Genomic DNA, 16,145 nt, shown 5'->3' with positions numbered 1-16,145 from the left:
CTTGCTAAAAAAAAAAAAAAAAAAAAAAAGTTCCTTAAAATCTTTTTTAATATATGGGGAAAAAAAAAAAAGTAAAAACCTCAACTATTTATTTCAGACAAGCTGGACCATCAAATGCATAACTGTGGAGTCTGAAGAATAATTCCTTGCAAAGTTATAGAAACAAGAGTAAGCAAAAACTCACTGTGTATTGATTACAAGCCTATCCCATTGCCCTTTAATATCATCTTCTGAGGGCTGTTCAGTTATATACAGCCCATCAAATTCCAATTTCCTTGCTACTTCCTTTTCCCTCTTAAAAATAACCAGTGGAACCTGCAGTTGAAAAAGAAAAAATCAATATGTCAGAAATTAGTTAAAATGCTCTGAGATGTCTGAAAACCTATAAGAAAAGATGGTAGTTATGAAAAATTAAATACGAAAACTGAACACATACGAAATAATACTTCAAAACATTAAAGGACTTGAAAACTGCCCAGAACACTCTGAAGGTACAAATGCACAAAGACCACAGTGTTCAGAATCATAACTAGAGTATACAGCGTAATTGTACATTCTAGTAAGAGAACAAATGCAGTTGTGAAAAATGATGTGTGAAAGCACCATATAGAGTTCAAGAGAAGAAAAACTCTGAGTTAAGAGAAGAGGACATCTCAAAAGCCAGAAATCCGAACTTTCACTGTGCATGCCAACCAGTGAAACAGGAAAACGTTATAGTATGTATTGATCTGCAGAGAAACTTAAGGTATAGAGGAAAATCAAACAATTAATGCAACAGCATGATGATCATTTGCCTCAGCTACAAATGCAGATTATGTCTTTTTGGCATAGAAAAAGAATATTATCCTTTAAGAGAGGAACATAAAAATATCAAGGTCCATACAAATCATACTTAAGAAATTATACTTGTAAAAACAAATAAGCAGCCATAATGAGTCAGCAAAGTTCCATTTATTTAATATCCTTTCTTGCACTTTGACCTCTAGAGTTTGCCCAGGGAAGAGCACAAAAATGAAGGAAAGTGCATCCCAGATGTGTGTCTCCTGGCTCCAGACATGTATGGCATTTGGTCTTCCAAAATCAGAAGAAGCATTTTGCCTTTACAGGCAGCTTCTTTATTTCTTACCACCCCAACAGAGATCTTCTGTAAAGTATGCCTTTAAGAAAGGCTCAAGTTCCTGTACAAATACAATTATTTCAAAGTGCATATGAAAAGTGAGATTGTCTAGAGTCACAACCCAGAGTAGTGGTACTCCAAAGTACTGTATGCTTTTCAAATAAGCCAGCTGACAAACTAGTAATACAGTCATCCAGCTTCTTCTGGCCATGCCCATTCACGGCTGACAGTCACAAGAAGTGATACAAGTTATTGCTATAACTGTCTGGCTGAAACAGTAACTGTGGAAATACTGAACCTACAGTCCAATGCCAGACCAGGAAATCAGGCCCTGGCCTGTAACCTTCTGAATTCACAACTCACCTAACTCATGGTTTCTATGTAAGGTTATACTAACAGAATGGTGTTTCTTTACATGGTTCCTCAACCTGCTTAAGCAAAGTTGCTACAACTTGATTCTAACTTATACCAGTCAAAGGACAAAAATGTTCATAGCTAGAAGAAAAAACAATGTTCAGTTTTTCTTACTTTCAAACAGTAATACCCTATGATGCAGAAGAAGGAGATGATTGTGTGTAAGATGGCCAAAATCCGCAGCGTGGGCTCCATGTAGCCACTGCTTTCTTCTAGGACATAATGAACTGCAATGACCCTCTGGCTGTCACTCTCCAAGGTGTTCAACTTCATACTTTCTCCAGTAGACACCACAGGAACTTCCTTTTCTTCTGTCACAGCAGAGGTGGAGACCTGTTTAAATCACTTAAATCTTAATATTGCAGGTGTATTCCTTTGACAGGAGTTTTACACCACTACAAGTGAAAACAACCCTACCAAGGACAACATAATCGTGAGGAAATAATTTTCTGCAGAAAAACATTCACAGGGAATACCTCACACAGACCCTTTCATCATGCTACACCAATCTATGATAGTGTGGATTTTCTTTTACTTTCTTTCCATTGCAAATGTGGGCCATACATATCACCTTGAATTCAAGAACGAGCATAGACCTTCTGGAAGAAGCCCAGTCAAGTCCTGACATTGCCATATGTAATCCTTATCAGCAGGGCTCTTCCAGGAACTGATTCAAGTCTGGGAAATCTACTGTTGCATTAGCTATAGTAAAGGCCTTGACAAAGAGGATAAGTTATATTATAGCCAGTTTAAGATGATGTGACTTCCCCTTGCTGTACACATCCTCTCAGGGGAGCACGATGGCACGAAAAAAAATATCTCAGCTGACGTGTACTAGCTTAAGTTGCCAGTGAAGGCTGGGCTTGGCTGAGTCTCTGTACAGGAAAATGGAGCATCTGAGACAGAGGTACACCTTTCACTTTGCTGCATCTCTCACAGCACGGAACTTTGGAAATAGCTATTTGGAAGTCCATTATTACTTCACAGAAACACATTAGTATCACTGTTAGATCTCTGAAGTGGCAGTCTGAAGAAGGCATTTAATCTGTTAGGCTAGGCATTTTAATCATAGCATAGTGTCCACAAAACCTGAATGTTTTTCATTAAGTAATATTGTGATAAGCTTACCTTGTAGAAAAGCAGGATGAAGTTGATGGCAAAAGCAACAAACAATGCCAACATCCTCATGTTATAAAAGTTTCGAGCAAAATAGTTCTGAAATAAAAAATAAAATATAAATACTGCTTGCCTAATAATTATTATTCTTGAAATTAATTATTAAAAATTATTTTAGGAAATAAAATAAACTATATTGCATAACTAATAAATTATCTGAAGTATCATGAATGTTTAATCCCAATCTGAAAAAAATATTTACCCACATTTCACTACAGAACTTCCCATTATTTCAGGCAGATCATGTGATAAATAGAATATCAGACACACTATTTTTCTTTAGTGGCCTCAAAGCCAGAAGATTGGAAAACTCTGCCTTAAATAATTTTTTCGTGTTTTCCTACTTCCTTCTGATTTCAAAACCTTCAAAAATAACAGTGAAAGCACACGAAATCTCAAGAAAAATCTTATGCCAGTGAGGAAATTCTTACCCAAACCTTACATACTAAGGTTAAAAGTATCTTATCTCTTCCTTACAATTCAGAAACTTTTCCAGCACCTATTTTCAATGTTTTGTTTTAAATCTTACATGGAAATTCCTCCATTTTCAGCCCTAAACATAGAAGACTATTTGTGAGTTAGTATATGAGACTATTAGAAGAAAAATAAATGAAATTTGAATGGATGCTAAATGATACCCTATAAAATGACACTGAGTTCAAAAGCAAAACTTAAGCAACTAGTTCCTTTAGATTGTCATTGCAGTTTTATACTTCTGTTATGTTACTCATGTTAGATGTAGGCTGACCCTACACAATTATATCTACTAGATCTACAGCAAAAGCCTGTATCTTTTTGCTTTGGATTTCATTCTAGCCTCTCAGAATATGTATGCCTATATATATCTTAGCTAATAAAAGCTTGGATTTTAAATAGTTCTGCATCCAACTCAGAGATACCATATGTTACTGAAACACTCATATACATTTCTACAATTTTAGCTCGTCTTATTTTCCACAGAATTTAAGAAATTTCTCAAATATGAACTTGCTATTTCATGAAAATCTTAATAAAATGTTTAGACAGAGGAACTTGACATTTCCCAAAGTGAAAGTTTTCCTGAGAAAGTTTTTCTCAGGAAAACAGAAATCCTATAAGCTAACAAGCTGTTTTAAAAATTCTGGATTCAATAAGTACTCACCTTCACATAAAAACACTAGGCTATTTTCTACTGATGGATAGGAATCTTTGAAAGTCTGAATTTTAGCCAATAATTGCATTTCTTATTATGTTAATATCTTGTCTAATATATTATTTGTTGGTTTTGTGTGTTTGGTTTTTTTGTTTGTTTGCTTGTTTCCTCCACTAAAAAATACAGTTAAACCTTTGCCTTTATGTCCTATTCATGGGTGACCGTGAATTGAATGAGTCTTAGCAGATGCGAATTTGTCTTTTTCATTTTGATAGCAAAATTTTATGGTACATATCCCTCCCAATGCGCAAACACAGTGTAGAAAACAACTTACAAGAAGCTTTTGTTGATATGCAATTATTTTCTTCCAGAAAGCCGATTCCTGAACTTCAGGTTCTCCATATCTATGAGTATGAAGCTGTCTTAATTTCTGTTTCCCTTTGTCTTCCTTGGCTTTCTCTTCTTTTTCTCCATCCTCTCCTCTTAGGATAGAAATGAAGCCAAAATAATAAGCCAAGTTAATAAAATTGAAAAAAAAATAATTAAACCACACCCTACAAGAGGACATTGCAACTTTTTAGGAGGCTGAAGTAGTCATAATTCATGAACTGCACATGTATGAATAACAAGGATAGACATCCATCTTCAGCATAAAGCACTGGAAAGGGTGACAGTCTGGTTAAGTGTACTGATATTTGAACTTACTGATTTGTCAGCTTGAAGTGAGAATTGCTAACTGGTAGAAGCAGGTAACCAAGAATCTCCCAAACTTTATACCTGAAACTCTGTTTCATAATTGTGCAGCTAATACTGCCAAATGTCTGTACAGATCTCTATATGTCTAAGAACTCCCCTCCAACCTCATGCACTTGAACTCTATGGTTCAGATATGCAGACTGCAGAACACTGGTTCTTCTTGTATTTACAAGCCAAGCCTTAAGTTTTAAATTCTGCATTTCTGTCCAGATGAGGACAACAAAAGTAACCCCTCCAGGAGGAGAGAGAAATATGAAAGCTTGACAGCATTTCAATCTGTGATTATCACCATGCTGCTTAATTACAGAAAGTCATTGCTAGTGGGCTGCCTTCTCCAAGCACAAAATCGTAGGAACTGAGAATTATTTTGGAAGTTAATTTGACCTGACAGCCTGATACATGAAAGGATCACAGAAGTCCATTTGATGCCAAAACAGAGGGAGAGACAACTTACTAGTTACATTATTAATTTCTCTTTATCTATCTACAAACAGAATAACTGATATCCTAAGTTGCTTCGTAGTAGAATATACTCAACAAACTTTCACTTGAAAGTTTGTCTTACATTACGAGTGGCTTCAGGGCAGTGCCAGGCACTTCCACTCTTCACAAAGAATACTGGTATCACTGCAACCCACACAGTCAGCCAAGCAGAGCAATCAACAGTGAAGTGACCTTCAAAAGTCAGCAAGACTCTCCTTCACAAAGTTGTACTGGTTGCATTAGAAGTTTGCCGTACTGATTAGGAAGAAGATTTTTTGTTTCTGGCAAGTGTTTGTCATTGCAGGAGAGCAATACGGAGATAACTTGAGACTAAGGAATCCACTTGAAATTTTAACAGTGATATATCAGCCACCATAAAAAAAAGGGATGGAGAGTTTTTCACTGGTTAAAGCCAAGTCCTATGTTTTGCATTTTTATTCTGAGCTAATCTCATTAACATTTGATTTTACCATGTCTTAAAAAGACTAAAATGATTATTTATCAATGCTAATGATCCCCATAAAGATGTGAGAGGACTCAGTAATTCCTTAAAACTGTAACTGTAACAGAATAATAAGGTTATGCAAAATCTAAATAACTCAAAACAGGTCATATCAAACGGGAAGGGCAAAAGAGTCAGTCTCTACCACTGATAGATAATTAGTCTCTGTAACACAGGTGCTCTTAAAATTTTTCCAAGACATTTTCTTCTCATTTTTGTACTTGCCAAGAAAACCTTAAACAAACAGATGAAATTAAGCCCAGTGAAAACAGACCAACAAAAGACTTGATTCTCAGAAAACGATGATTTTGCAGATTCAAGATATTTTAAAAAGTATATTCAATTCCATCAAAATTTTCAATGAACTCTGGAACCATTGCAGCTATGCCTTTGTAAATAAACTGCCCCTTGGATAAACATGTAAACTCCTAGGACTACTTTCTGAAACTGTTGTTCAGTGACCATTTAATGCCTGTGGGGAAAGGCAGCAAGTTACGTTATGAGTTCTGTAAATTCTAAAAGAAACTAAATTGACATTACAAAGGATGCAGCTGGAAGAGGGGAATTCATAAAATCTCTTAGTGATTTCATGGCATTTCCTTGCAAATGCCTACTGATGAGGAGGATGGATTAAATATATATATATTTATATACATATCTTAATAGTGGAATGTGAATTAAAACAAAATTAAAGGAAAAGAAGGATAATAAAGCTGATTTTTTAATGAAACAAACTAATTTGCAGGATCACTGGTTAGAGTTATACATACTCTGCTTTTTCAGGTTCAGATTTTGTTTCCTCCTTCTCTTCCTTTTCATCTTCTTTCATTTGTTCCTACAGATAGTCAGATTAAGGGAAAAAAAAAGTGTCTAAATATTATTATGCAGAACAGAATTAGTTAAAAGGATACACAGCCTGCAGAATATTACACTTTTTTTTTTTTTTAACTGGTGAAGCTCTGAGAGAAGATGATGCTTCAATATTTATTTTTGAAGAGACATTTTAGCACTAAATTAGAAGGAAACCAAATTACCACCTACTTAGAGGAGGCTGTGGGAATTGAAGTTTATGATGTCAGAGAGGATATGGTTTAGTGATTATATGTGATTCCCTAAAAACGTCACTAAAATAAAAAAAACACATGCAAATGTAGATGCAAGTTTTGTTTCAAGACTATAGTTAGCATATGAAAATGATAAACATAGAGCATAGGCATAGAAATAAAAGATACAGTTACCTGGATTTTTTCCTGCTCTTCAGGCATTGGAGCTAAGGAAGGAGTGCTCAGCAAATCACTTAAACCAGCATTTGGATTGTGAGGGATCAATTTATACTGTCCACCTTCCCGTTTCAAATCCAAACCAAATATATCCGAGAGTAGATCACTCTCATCTGATAAAGTTCTCAAATCTGTCAAGTCTTCTGTAGGCAATGCAGTTTCTGTGGGCTTCCTCTCCCCCTCTTCTCCTTCCCCACGCACCTCATCCTGCGTGGGATCTGGCATATTAGCTAATAGTTCGGCCACCTTGATTTTCTTTGCTCCTTCTACTAGGCTTCCTCCAAGCAGCAAACTGCATATGATGTGAAAGAAGCCCCGGAAGACACTACAAGCAAAATGCAGTAAGCCCATCAAAATGCTCCAGTAGGAAGAAAACAAAGCCATAACCATGTCCTTCATGGTCATTTTCTTCACTTTTTTCATCTGTTTCTTCAGGCTTTTCATGCTAAGCATTTTCATAAGAGTCATTAAATTATACTTGAGAGCTACTAATGCTAACTTCATAGTTACAAGAGAGAAGAAACCCATTCCAGGATCCTGCTCCTCAGGCTTATCTTTCTCATTTTCCTCTTTATTAGCTGACCTTTCATTCAGATCTGACTCAGAAATCTGGGCAGCCAGTTGCATTTCAAAGATGGTATCCTCACAGAAATTAACAAAAAGCTCCATCTTTTCTTTCTCCCCACCTTCATTTACAACATCAAATATAAATTGCCTCTTTGACTCTTTTACCTGAGGTTTCTCCCACTGAGTCCGACTTGACTCACTTATTTCAAAATATACTCGTTCAATGCGCTTTGCACTGCCCATGATTTCTATGCGTCCAAGGAAAGGCTGAAAATAATTCAGCACACTCTCTGACAGTTCAAGAAAAGTTTGCAAGCGGGTATCATGGGGCATGTGTTCTGAGAGGTTGGTCAAGAGAACAGCAACATTGAAACCAATGTCTTTGGCAGGTTCATGGAACCGTTTCACAAACTCCTCATAGTCCAGAGTCTCATTCTCATCAGTTTCAGCACAAGATAGCAGAAACTCAGTTTCAGACTGAGTGTAATGTTTATGGCTTTCCATTGCTTTGTGGAAATCCCTTTTTGAAATTATGCCTTTACCATCTGGGTCATACTCTTTGAATGCATCAGAGGAAGTCAAATCCTTCAGTTTTAAGAACATATCAAAAAACTTCAGAATCATCTCCACATTGTTGGACGATTCCACAAGCATATCAACCATCTGCTTGCCAATAGTTCCATTCACAACATTACCTAGATGTGATGACATGAAATTAGAAATATTGATGGCAGCAAATATTTTGGCAACGTGTTTAATAAAGACTAGTGAAATAATCAAACAGTAAGATTGATAAACCATTGGATCACACAGTTTTATGAGGAAAACAGATGTAAAATCAGGAATCTTTTACTAATAGCACTACCCTAAGGCTTGGAAAAAGATGTAAGTGACTCAAATATTTGCCATTAAAGAAATAACTAACAAGCCACAGACACACACATCTGTTACGTTTATTAAAGTACTAAACATGAGGCAGCTTTTCAAGAGTGATACTATAAATTTTACTGTAGTGCAACACAAACAGAGCAGTGTCATATTGGTTAGGATGAGTAGTTCAGTAGGTCCCTGATGGAGCACTGCCTTCATGTACTAAGAATTACTTTGCTTCTCAGTTACCTCAGGTGAGCAAAGCATCAGCAATCCATGCTACATTGTAATCCAGGCTGCATTTGCTGCCCTCCCAGTTCTCTCAAGATAATAAATGTGACGCAGTACATGTAGGAAGCATAAAGGAAAATCTTTGGATCATCTATGCTTGTGTATTTCTGGGTAGTCTACTACTGGTAGTCTATTGTTAGTCTGCCAATACGATACCAGAAAGAAGATACATAAATAGCAATATCTCTTGACAATGATCACATTCTCTGGGGAACCATAATTTCTGTTATTAGTTATAAGGAACCTTGAACTGAGGTAAATCAAAGCCTATTCTTCATGGCTAAGATCATTATAAAAATAAATGCAATATAGTAAAGCTATTAATAAAATGATAGATAAATGTCTCAGTTCTTGGAATTTAGGATTTCAACCTAAATAGTTAAAAAAAAAAACAAAAAACTTCTCACTTAAGCCAAAAGATAGGCCATATTCACAGAAACAAAGTAAAACTTCTGTCACAGCTGGATTCTATACAATTCTGACATTCAGAAGTCTCATAAATGATATCAACTGGACTGTATAAATCTTCCATGCAATTTAAGATCTCACATCTCATCTCACAACTGATACATAAAAATCAAAAACCTAAAGGAAAATGGAACCTTAAACACAAAGGTGAAAATGTTGCTAAAGCAATTGTGAAAGAGAATTTCAAATTACATTTTACCTACCTTCCAGCATAGACAGCAACATGACAACCATATCCTTCTGAAGATCCATTAATTCTTTCAGTAATTCAATTTGACTGGAATCCTAAATAATGAATACAATATATATATATATATATATATATTGATTTCTTTGACATTCATATATGTGCATGCAGATTTCACCCTATAAAAATGAGACTTAGAATTTAAGAGGCTATTAGGGTCAAAACTGGTAAAACACCAATAAAGCAATAATAAGGTACGTCTGGCTCACAGATGATGCCTCTGTAAAGTTTCATGTCAGCTAAAATAGTGTTGCTGTTAGTATAATCAAGTTCACAGCTATAAAGCCTTGTAAAAACAATAACGGCAGCAGCACACAGAAGACAAAGTGTAACATGATTCAAAGTGACTGATTTTTTTTATTATTTTTTTGGTGGGGAGGAACTTTTGCTCTGGAAACTTCTGGTTTAAAACAAAGACCAAATTAGCTTAGGCATACCCCAGGTATAGAAAGATGCCATATGACAACATAAATCCATTTAGCCACACTCAACACCTTTGAAAAATGGTATTTGAACACAGTGCAATTAGTACATTCTTGCAATAAGAATAAATGAACAAAACAGCCCAAGTTAGCTCTGGAAGGCCCCAAGAGCTTGAGCTCCACTCAAGAGAAAGACACCATCTCTATTTGTCATACATTTGGAGCAGACTGTGTTTCTGTCATTACACAGAACAGCGTAACTCCACTCACTACAATGAACTTTGTTGAGCAAAGCTTCTTGGCTCTCTCCAAAGTGGCAGGGTATCATTATTTTCCAGATGTAATAGTTAAAAGATTGTACGAAACCACACTGCACACAGCTGAGACTAGAATTTTGTCATTATTGTGAAAACAAATCTTGCCAACGATCACATCAGATTTCTTAATCAACAATTAACCTTATGTATTTGACTTCCTGTCTGTAACTACTTGTATACTAGTTTCCATCTTGCTTTGGTGATTTAGGAAGAAAGCACAACAGTCACCACTGTGGCCTACCCAATCATTGATTGTTTTTTTCTATTCTGAAAATAAGAAAGATGTTCCAAAATGACGATAATATGTACACGGGCTTAGAAAGACACCTTAGGAAAAATTCATTGCATCACTTTGAAAATCAACTTTCACTATGATGCTATCTACTGGAAAGTGACACCTGTTTATCCGTAACAAATAAGAACCAGAATTGCAGCAGAAAAGTCCATAGATCTAAGTAACTGACCTACTTCCACTGGTAAAGTCCCAAGGGTTGGTAGGAAAACCATTTGAGCAACACTACCTCCATTTATGCAACACATTCAAAAATACTTACATGGATACTTCATATACATTATAAGTAAATAAAGATCTAAAAACTTCATAGCCTTCACAGTTTTATTACTTAACAACAACTAAAATGTTTTCAAGATTATGACACTTCTCTGAGAATGTTAAATTATTTTTAAAAACTCAGGATTACTTTCGACTTTCGATTAAGATGCATAATATAAGGCTAACTGCATTCTTTTAAAAAGTTAACAAGTTGAAAAACACACTGCTTAAAGTTAGGATTCTTCCCATCTAATTTTAGCTCTGAAGAGCTGTCTGTGCTAGTCCTCTACGCCATATTCTAAGGATAGACTACTATTTTTGTCTACTGAAAGTAGAAAAGGCTTAGATGTCTGCATTGAACTAGGCACCTGAACAGGGAAGATAGATCCTACATAAAAAGCTTGTGCAAAACTGCAGAAAATATGGAGGCAGAACTTTGATATGAAACATAGGAAATGGATTGCTTTTTTCTGATTTCAGGTTATATGCTTCATTTTCAGCTTCATTGAACCCTGTTATAAGCCTGCTGCTCATGCGCACTGTGACTCTGTAATTTATACCCTCAGCTTTGTTTTATTCTGTCAGCTCTGTCTCTTATTTTTCCTCATACCTCCACTATTAACTGTGGTAATTAGTTATTCAAACACACTAACAAGACACTTTATCATTATTATAAGTTAGTGACTTTAAAAAGAAAAACAAAAACAAAAACAAAAAGATACCTGGGACAGCTTCATCTGCATGTGGGCAAACACATGAAGAAAACCAACTACAGCATCCCATAGCCTGCTGTGTGCCAGACTTTGCTGATTCCCAGTACACGGCCCCTATTGATAAGGCAAAAAAAGAAGAAAAGTAGGTTTTATTTGAAAGAAACGCAACAACTACAACAACAAAAAAAAACCAGAAAAAAAAAAAACAGAAAAAAAAATAGAGAAACATAGTACAGGGTCTGTCCTTTAAAAACTGCCATGAAAAGCTAAGCATATACAGAATTTTTTTTATATTACAACACCACTGACCATAAGCAACGCATATTTCTAATAGCCATTCTTCCCGTTTTAGCTGAGTCACAATTCAGAACCATAAAAAGTATAGCTGTTTGCAACATTAAACTGCAAATGTTAGAGAGGTACAATATCTTCAAACTGATTCTTCCCTACTTAATACTATAACTCAGGAATTACTTAATAAAGGCTTGATGCAAAATTGGTATAAGTGATAAGAGACTAAGATTCCTGATTTCTTTTTTTCCCGGTATATTCCACCTGTTGTAGAAAGCAGTGCTAAATAATATTATTCTAAAAAATTCCAACTTCGAAAAAGCAGGATTACAAAATATTTTGAAACTTTAGAGAACAGTAAATAAAATTGTTACTAGCTAACAATGCTATTTGTGACTTGCCAAACATGTTTACAACAAGCACATGTATGCTCATGACTATAAGCTGCCTCTGCTCATATTTACACAGTCCAATGCTATCACACTTCATCCTCATGAAATAAAATACTATTTTCATAATACACATTTCCAATTGAAGGAGAACAATGTAATAGACATTTAGTCTAATGGGATGCTCTCTAACCCGATTATTATATGTGGAAGTATATTATAATATTGTTGATGGATTTACATGAGGAATTAATTAAGAATTAAATTATGCCCAGTTCTTAAAATAGCATGAAAGAACTGCCATATTGTTATTTTGACAGAATTGATCCCATCTGTAAATAGAATTAAGGTTAATTACTATTTCATGAGGACTACTGCAATTTTCAAATTCAGTGTGCATATTAGTTATCAGTTTGGTATTAAAAGTCTTCTGGTCTTATTTTGCAAAAGCAGAATAATAATGATAAAAACACTAAATTACGTTCAACACTCACCTTTACCAATCCTTAGTCGCACATTAAAAAATACATGAAAAAAATACAACCAAACCTGAAGAAATTTGCTTTCAAAAAAAGAAAAAGCCTTTCTGTTTGTAGAAGACCACAAAGGCAATGCCAACAACTTTAAGACGGGAAAAGCCAAGCAGTTAGGAAATAACAAACTGAAGCTTTCTTGCAGGACTTGCATTATGAAGCGTATAATATGAACAAGTTACTTTTTTCAATACATTTTCAGATTAGTCATTCAGTGAACTACTCCATTTTTTATTTTCTGCAAGCAACCCAAAGCTGCCTTAGAACACAGAACATTTGATTTCTTCATTAGTCTCTCATTAGTCTTCTTTGAATCCTGCCAGCATGTCTTCTCATTTATCACAGTACACCCCAAGTACGTCTTTACAGTTATCAAATGTACCATGTGACTTGATCAGATTAAAACAAACTCAACCTACTATTCATACAACCAAAAGATGAGGGAGTAGTGCCAAATATACAAAATTTTTGTTTCTACATAAATAAATGCACTAAAATAATTTTGAAGTATAAACGTATCTATATTATATCCCTATGTATATTTTATCTACTTGTACATTGTCTTTATTCCAAAGGTATTATTCATTTTCTTTCAAATCCATAAAATTACAAATAAACTAATTTACCTGGATATACTCTGTAAGAGTATTGAAAACCTGTTTTGCAACCTGGATGGCTTTGGAAAAATTTCGTTGTCCTTGCTCATCAATAACATCCTTCCCAGAATAATACCAATAGAAATCACTAATGGACTCCTAAAAACAGTTATGAGAAACACGAAGAGATTATGTAATCGAATTTTCTCTAACCAGTTCTTCATCAAGATCAGAAAAATATTACCTAGGAATATAGTTCTGGAAAGTATTTATTTTATAAAGGTTCTTAAACGATCACAAAAATGTTTTAAACCCCAAACAGGTTGTCAAGTATTATTTCAAGAATTGTATTTTCATCTCATGGGAATCAATAAGAATAATAGTAAACTGAAAAAACAAAAACAACAACAACAACAAAAACAACACTCCATACACCTTAAAATCAAGATTAAAAAAAAAAAAAGAGAGAGAGGGAAACAGACAGAGAGCTAGATCTGTTGGTATCTGCCATATCCTGCATTCCGAACAGGACTCAATAGTGTGGTAACGCTGCATGCTGCTCATTAAAGTATCCCTCTTTATACTGTTCGCTTGACACCCAATCAATAGCAGGAACAAATGTCGCTTTATGTGCATGATTCCTCTTTCTGTCTTCCTCAAAGGAAACCTTATTAAAGTTTCAAAAAAGTAAGCAATGGAATAGAAATCGTTGTATTGTCCCTACAAATTCTACAGAATGTGTTAGGATAAATAGCAACATTGGTAACAACAGCAACTTAAAGAATACTGATTTTAATACATTGGAATTCTTAGACACCATACATATACGACTAAAGGGAAAATTTAACTAGATAAATAAAGATTAGACTATTCTTATGCTTCACTGCATGCCATCACACGGCTGTACATCTAGCTGACCAATGCTCAAACTGAATCAGAATATGGATGAAAAAACAGCTGGCTGAATCTCAAGCTGAATAATGGAAAACACTTTTCAGTCACAGGGTAGTCTCAGTCAACTACTGGCTTTTTATGCACTGATGCTAAGCACTTCCTTAGCATCTATCTACTTTCTGCCTGTGCTGGTTGGTTAACAGACTTTATTGAATTTTTGTATACAATAGTTGATATTAGCCTTTAATATTTGTGCCACCTTTACTCCCATAGGGCAGTGTAACAACACTTTAAGAACTCTAACCACTAGAGAATTACAGCCTGTTTTTTCAACAAAATGAATTACAATTAACAAAATTAATGTAATCACAAATACATGTGCTTGTCTGATAAAGCTGAACATTTTATGATAAAGATCAAGTTCAGCCTTGCTGTAAACAGAACTTTTATGATAGGAAACCACTTATTCCTGAAGGATATACCAGAGAAATTAAGAAACTCAGAGTTTCCACATACAAGAGTCTAACTGATGATTAAAATAAACTAAAGGTATAATGGTAAATGTTGCATAAATGAAAGTCAATATCATCATTTACTTTATTAGTACAGAAGTTAACCTACCTGAACTCTCAATAAGTAATCCACAGTGGAAATGATAATATTAACAGTTGTGTTGTTACCAGTCTGAGTTCTCAGGTAATTTTGAAAATCTAAAAATTCAAATAAAAGTTCAGTTCACTTTTAAGTACTAAAGACTTACAAAATCATTCCTGCAAATTAATTCCAATGAAAGTATAGCTTAAATAAATGGTTTTGGTTTTTTACCTTTTGTTTTTTTTTCAAAAAAACTGTCTTTAGCATGCTGTCTTGCAGCATTTTATTGCAGAGATTACATCAGTCCATCAGCAAACCATAAGCCCGAAATTTGATTGTTTAATAATATATATTATTATTATTGTTTAATAATATACATTTTCCTAAATGACAGGGAAATCAAGTCTCCTAATTATACAATTCCTGTTTACAAGGTCATAAATATGTCCAACAGCTAGTACAAACGATCATTTTTCTTATTTTTCCTCTCAATAATTGACTAGAAGTCATAAACCATGTACATTTTCCTATATAGTTTACCTTTGCTAGTCAGGTCAAGACTGAAAACTCATCATTTTGGAAACCCATGCCTTTTCTACAAAGTTGGAACAGATTAAACAACCTGAGATTTTAATTAGAAAGAAATATTTTCCTTTCATGTCTAGTAGTAGTCTAGCAGGTACGCTACCTTTCATAAAATTTTATGAATACTGCCAAATTTACAGCAATGAAGAGCTTTTATCTTTATAGTTATCTTTACGTTACCACCACCTTGACTTAGCTGGAAGCTTGCCCACAAACCTGAGTTATGTCCTTCACAAAGCAGTTGAAGAAAGCGGAAGAGGTCACAGGTGAACTCATCATCCTGCATCACCTTTTCTCCTGTAGAAGGGCCAGATGGAAGCACAAATTATCACAGGCTGCCAACTAACACCCCACACCCTCTGCAGGAAATCTCCATATTTAATTTTAAGAAAGAGAGAAAGGGAGAGAAAATTTATAGCCACCAATCTATCTGAAGCACATGTGACTCATGCTTGGCAGATAGTTATGTTATTTAAAATAATTAAATGATAAAACTTATGTTTTGAGTTATAAATATGGCAGCATGAGCTTGGCAACATTTTAGAAATAATCCAGAATTTACATTCTCATCTAACTTTGCTGGGCATGAATGCTGCATTACATACAAAGGTTAGGATTAGATTAATTTGGTTCTTATTTATCACAAAACAAGGTAATTAAAAATACAGAGAAATAACTAATGGAACAGTAATGAAAATCATTCATCAAATAAATTAGTCGTTTTTAAAATACCCTAGGGGAAAAAAAAAAAAAAAAAAAAAAAAACAACAAAGATATTTACAGCTATCTGCATTTTCAAGAATCTTTTAGGCTGACATTTTTGAGGATTTATCACCTGCTTGCTGCTGACACAAAATGTATGTTGGGCTTTCACCTCCCTTGACAAAATAAAGCAATAAACTTATAATGAACTAGAACATATGCCAATGTGCTTTGTAGAATTAAGCCCTTAAGT

At 34.6% G+C, this 16,145-nt stretch overlaps 1 protein-coding gene across 1 annotated transcript in view; it reads right to left on the bottom strand.

The window, feature by feature from the left end:
• RYR2 (ryanodine receptor 2) overlaps nt 1-16,145 on the bottom strand; it is a 423,949-nt gene that overhangs the window by 16,031 nt on the left and 391,773 nt on the right. Inside the window, exons 85-95 of the mRNA XM_083827634.1 lie at nt 15,407-15,487; nt 14,633-14,721; nt 13,148-13,276; nt 11,318-11,422; nt 9,260-9,341; nt 6,819-8,122; nt 6,351-6,415; nt 4,174-4,321; nt 2,660-2,746; nt 1,646-1,864; nt 185-315 (exon numbers count right to left, since the gene is read on the bottom strand). Of these exons, the coding sequence (XP_083683760.1) occupies nt 185-315; nt 1,646-1,864; nt 2,660-2,746; nt 4,174-4,321; nt 6,351-6,415; nt 6,819-8,122; nt 9,260-9,341; nt 11,318-11,422; nt 13,148-13,276; nt 14,633-14,721; nt 15,407-15,487 (2,440 nt within the window). The remainder of the gene's footprint in view (nt 1-184; nt 316-1,645; nt 1,865-2,659; nt 2,747-4,173; nt 4,322-6,350; nt 6,416-6,818; nt 8,123-9,259; nt 9,342-11,317; nt 11,423-13,147; nt 13,277-14,632; nt 14,722-15,406; nt 15,488-16,145) is intronic.

Source organism: Anser anser (genome assembly GCF_964211835.1).
Source record: "Anser anser genome assembly, chromosome: 3".
Classification (NCBI taxonomy): domain Eukaryota; kingdom Metazoa; phylum Chordata; class Aves; order Anseriformes; family Anatidae; genus Anser; species Anser anser.
Note: the sequence above shows the minus strand (reverse complement) of the source record. Positions and strands in the feature narration are given on the sequence as shown.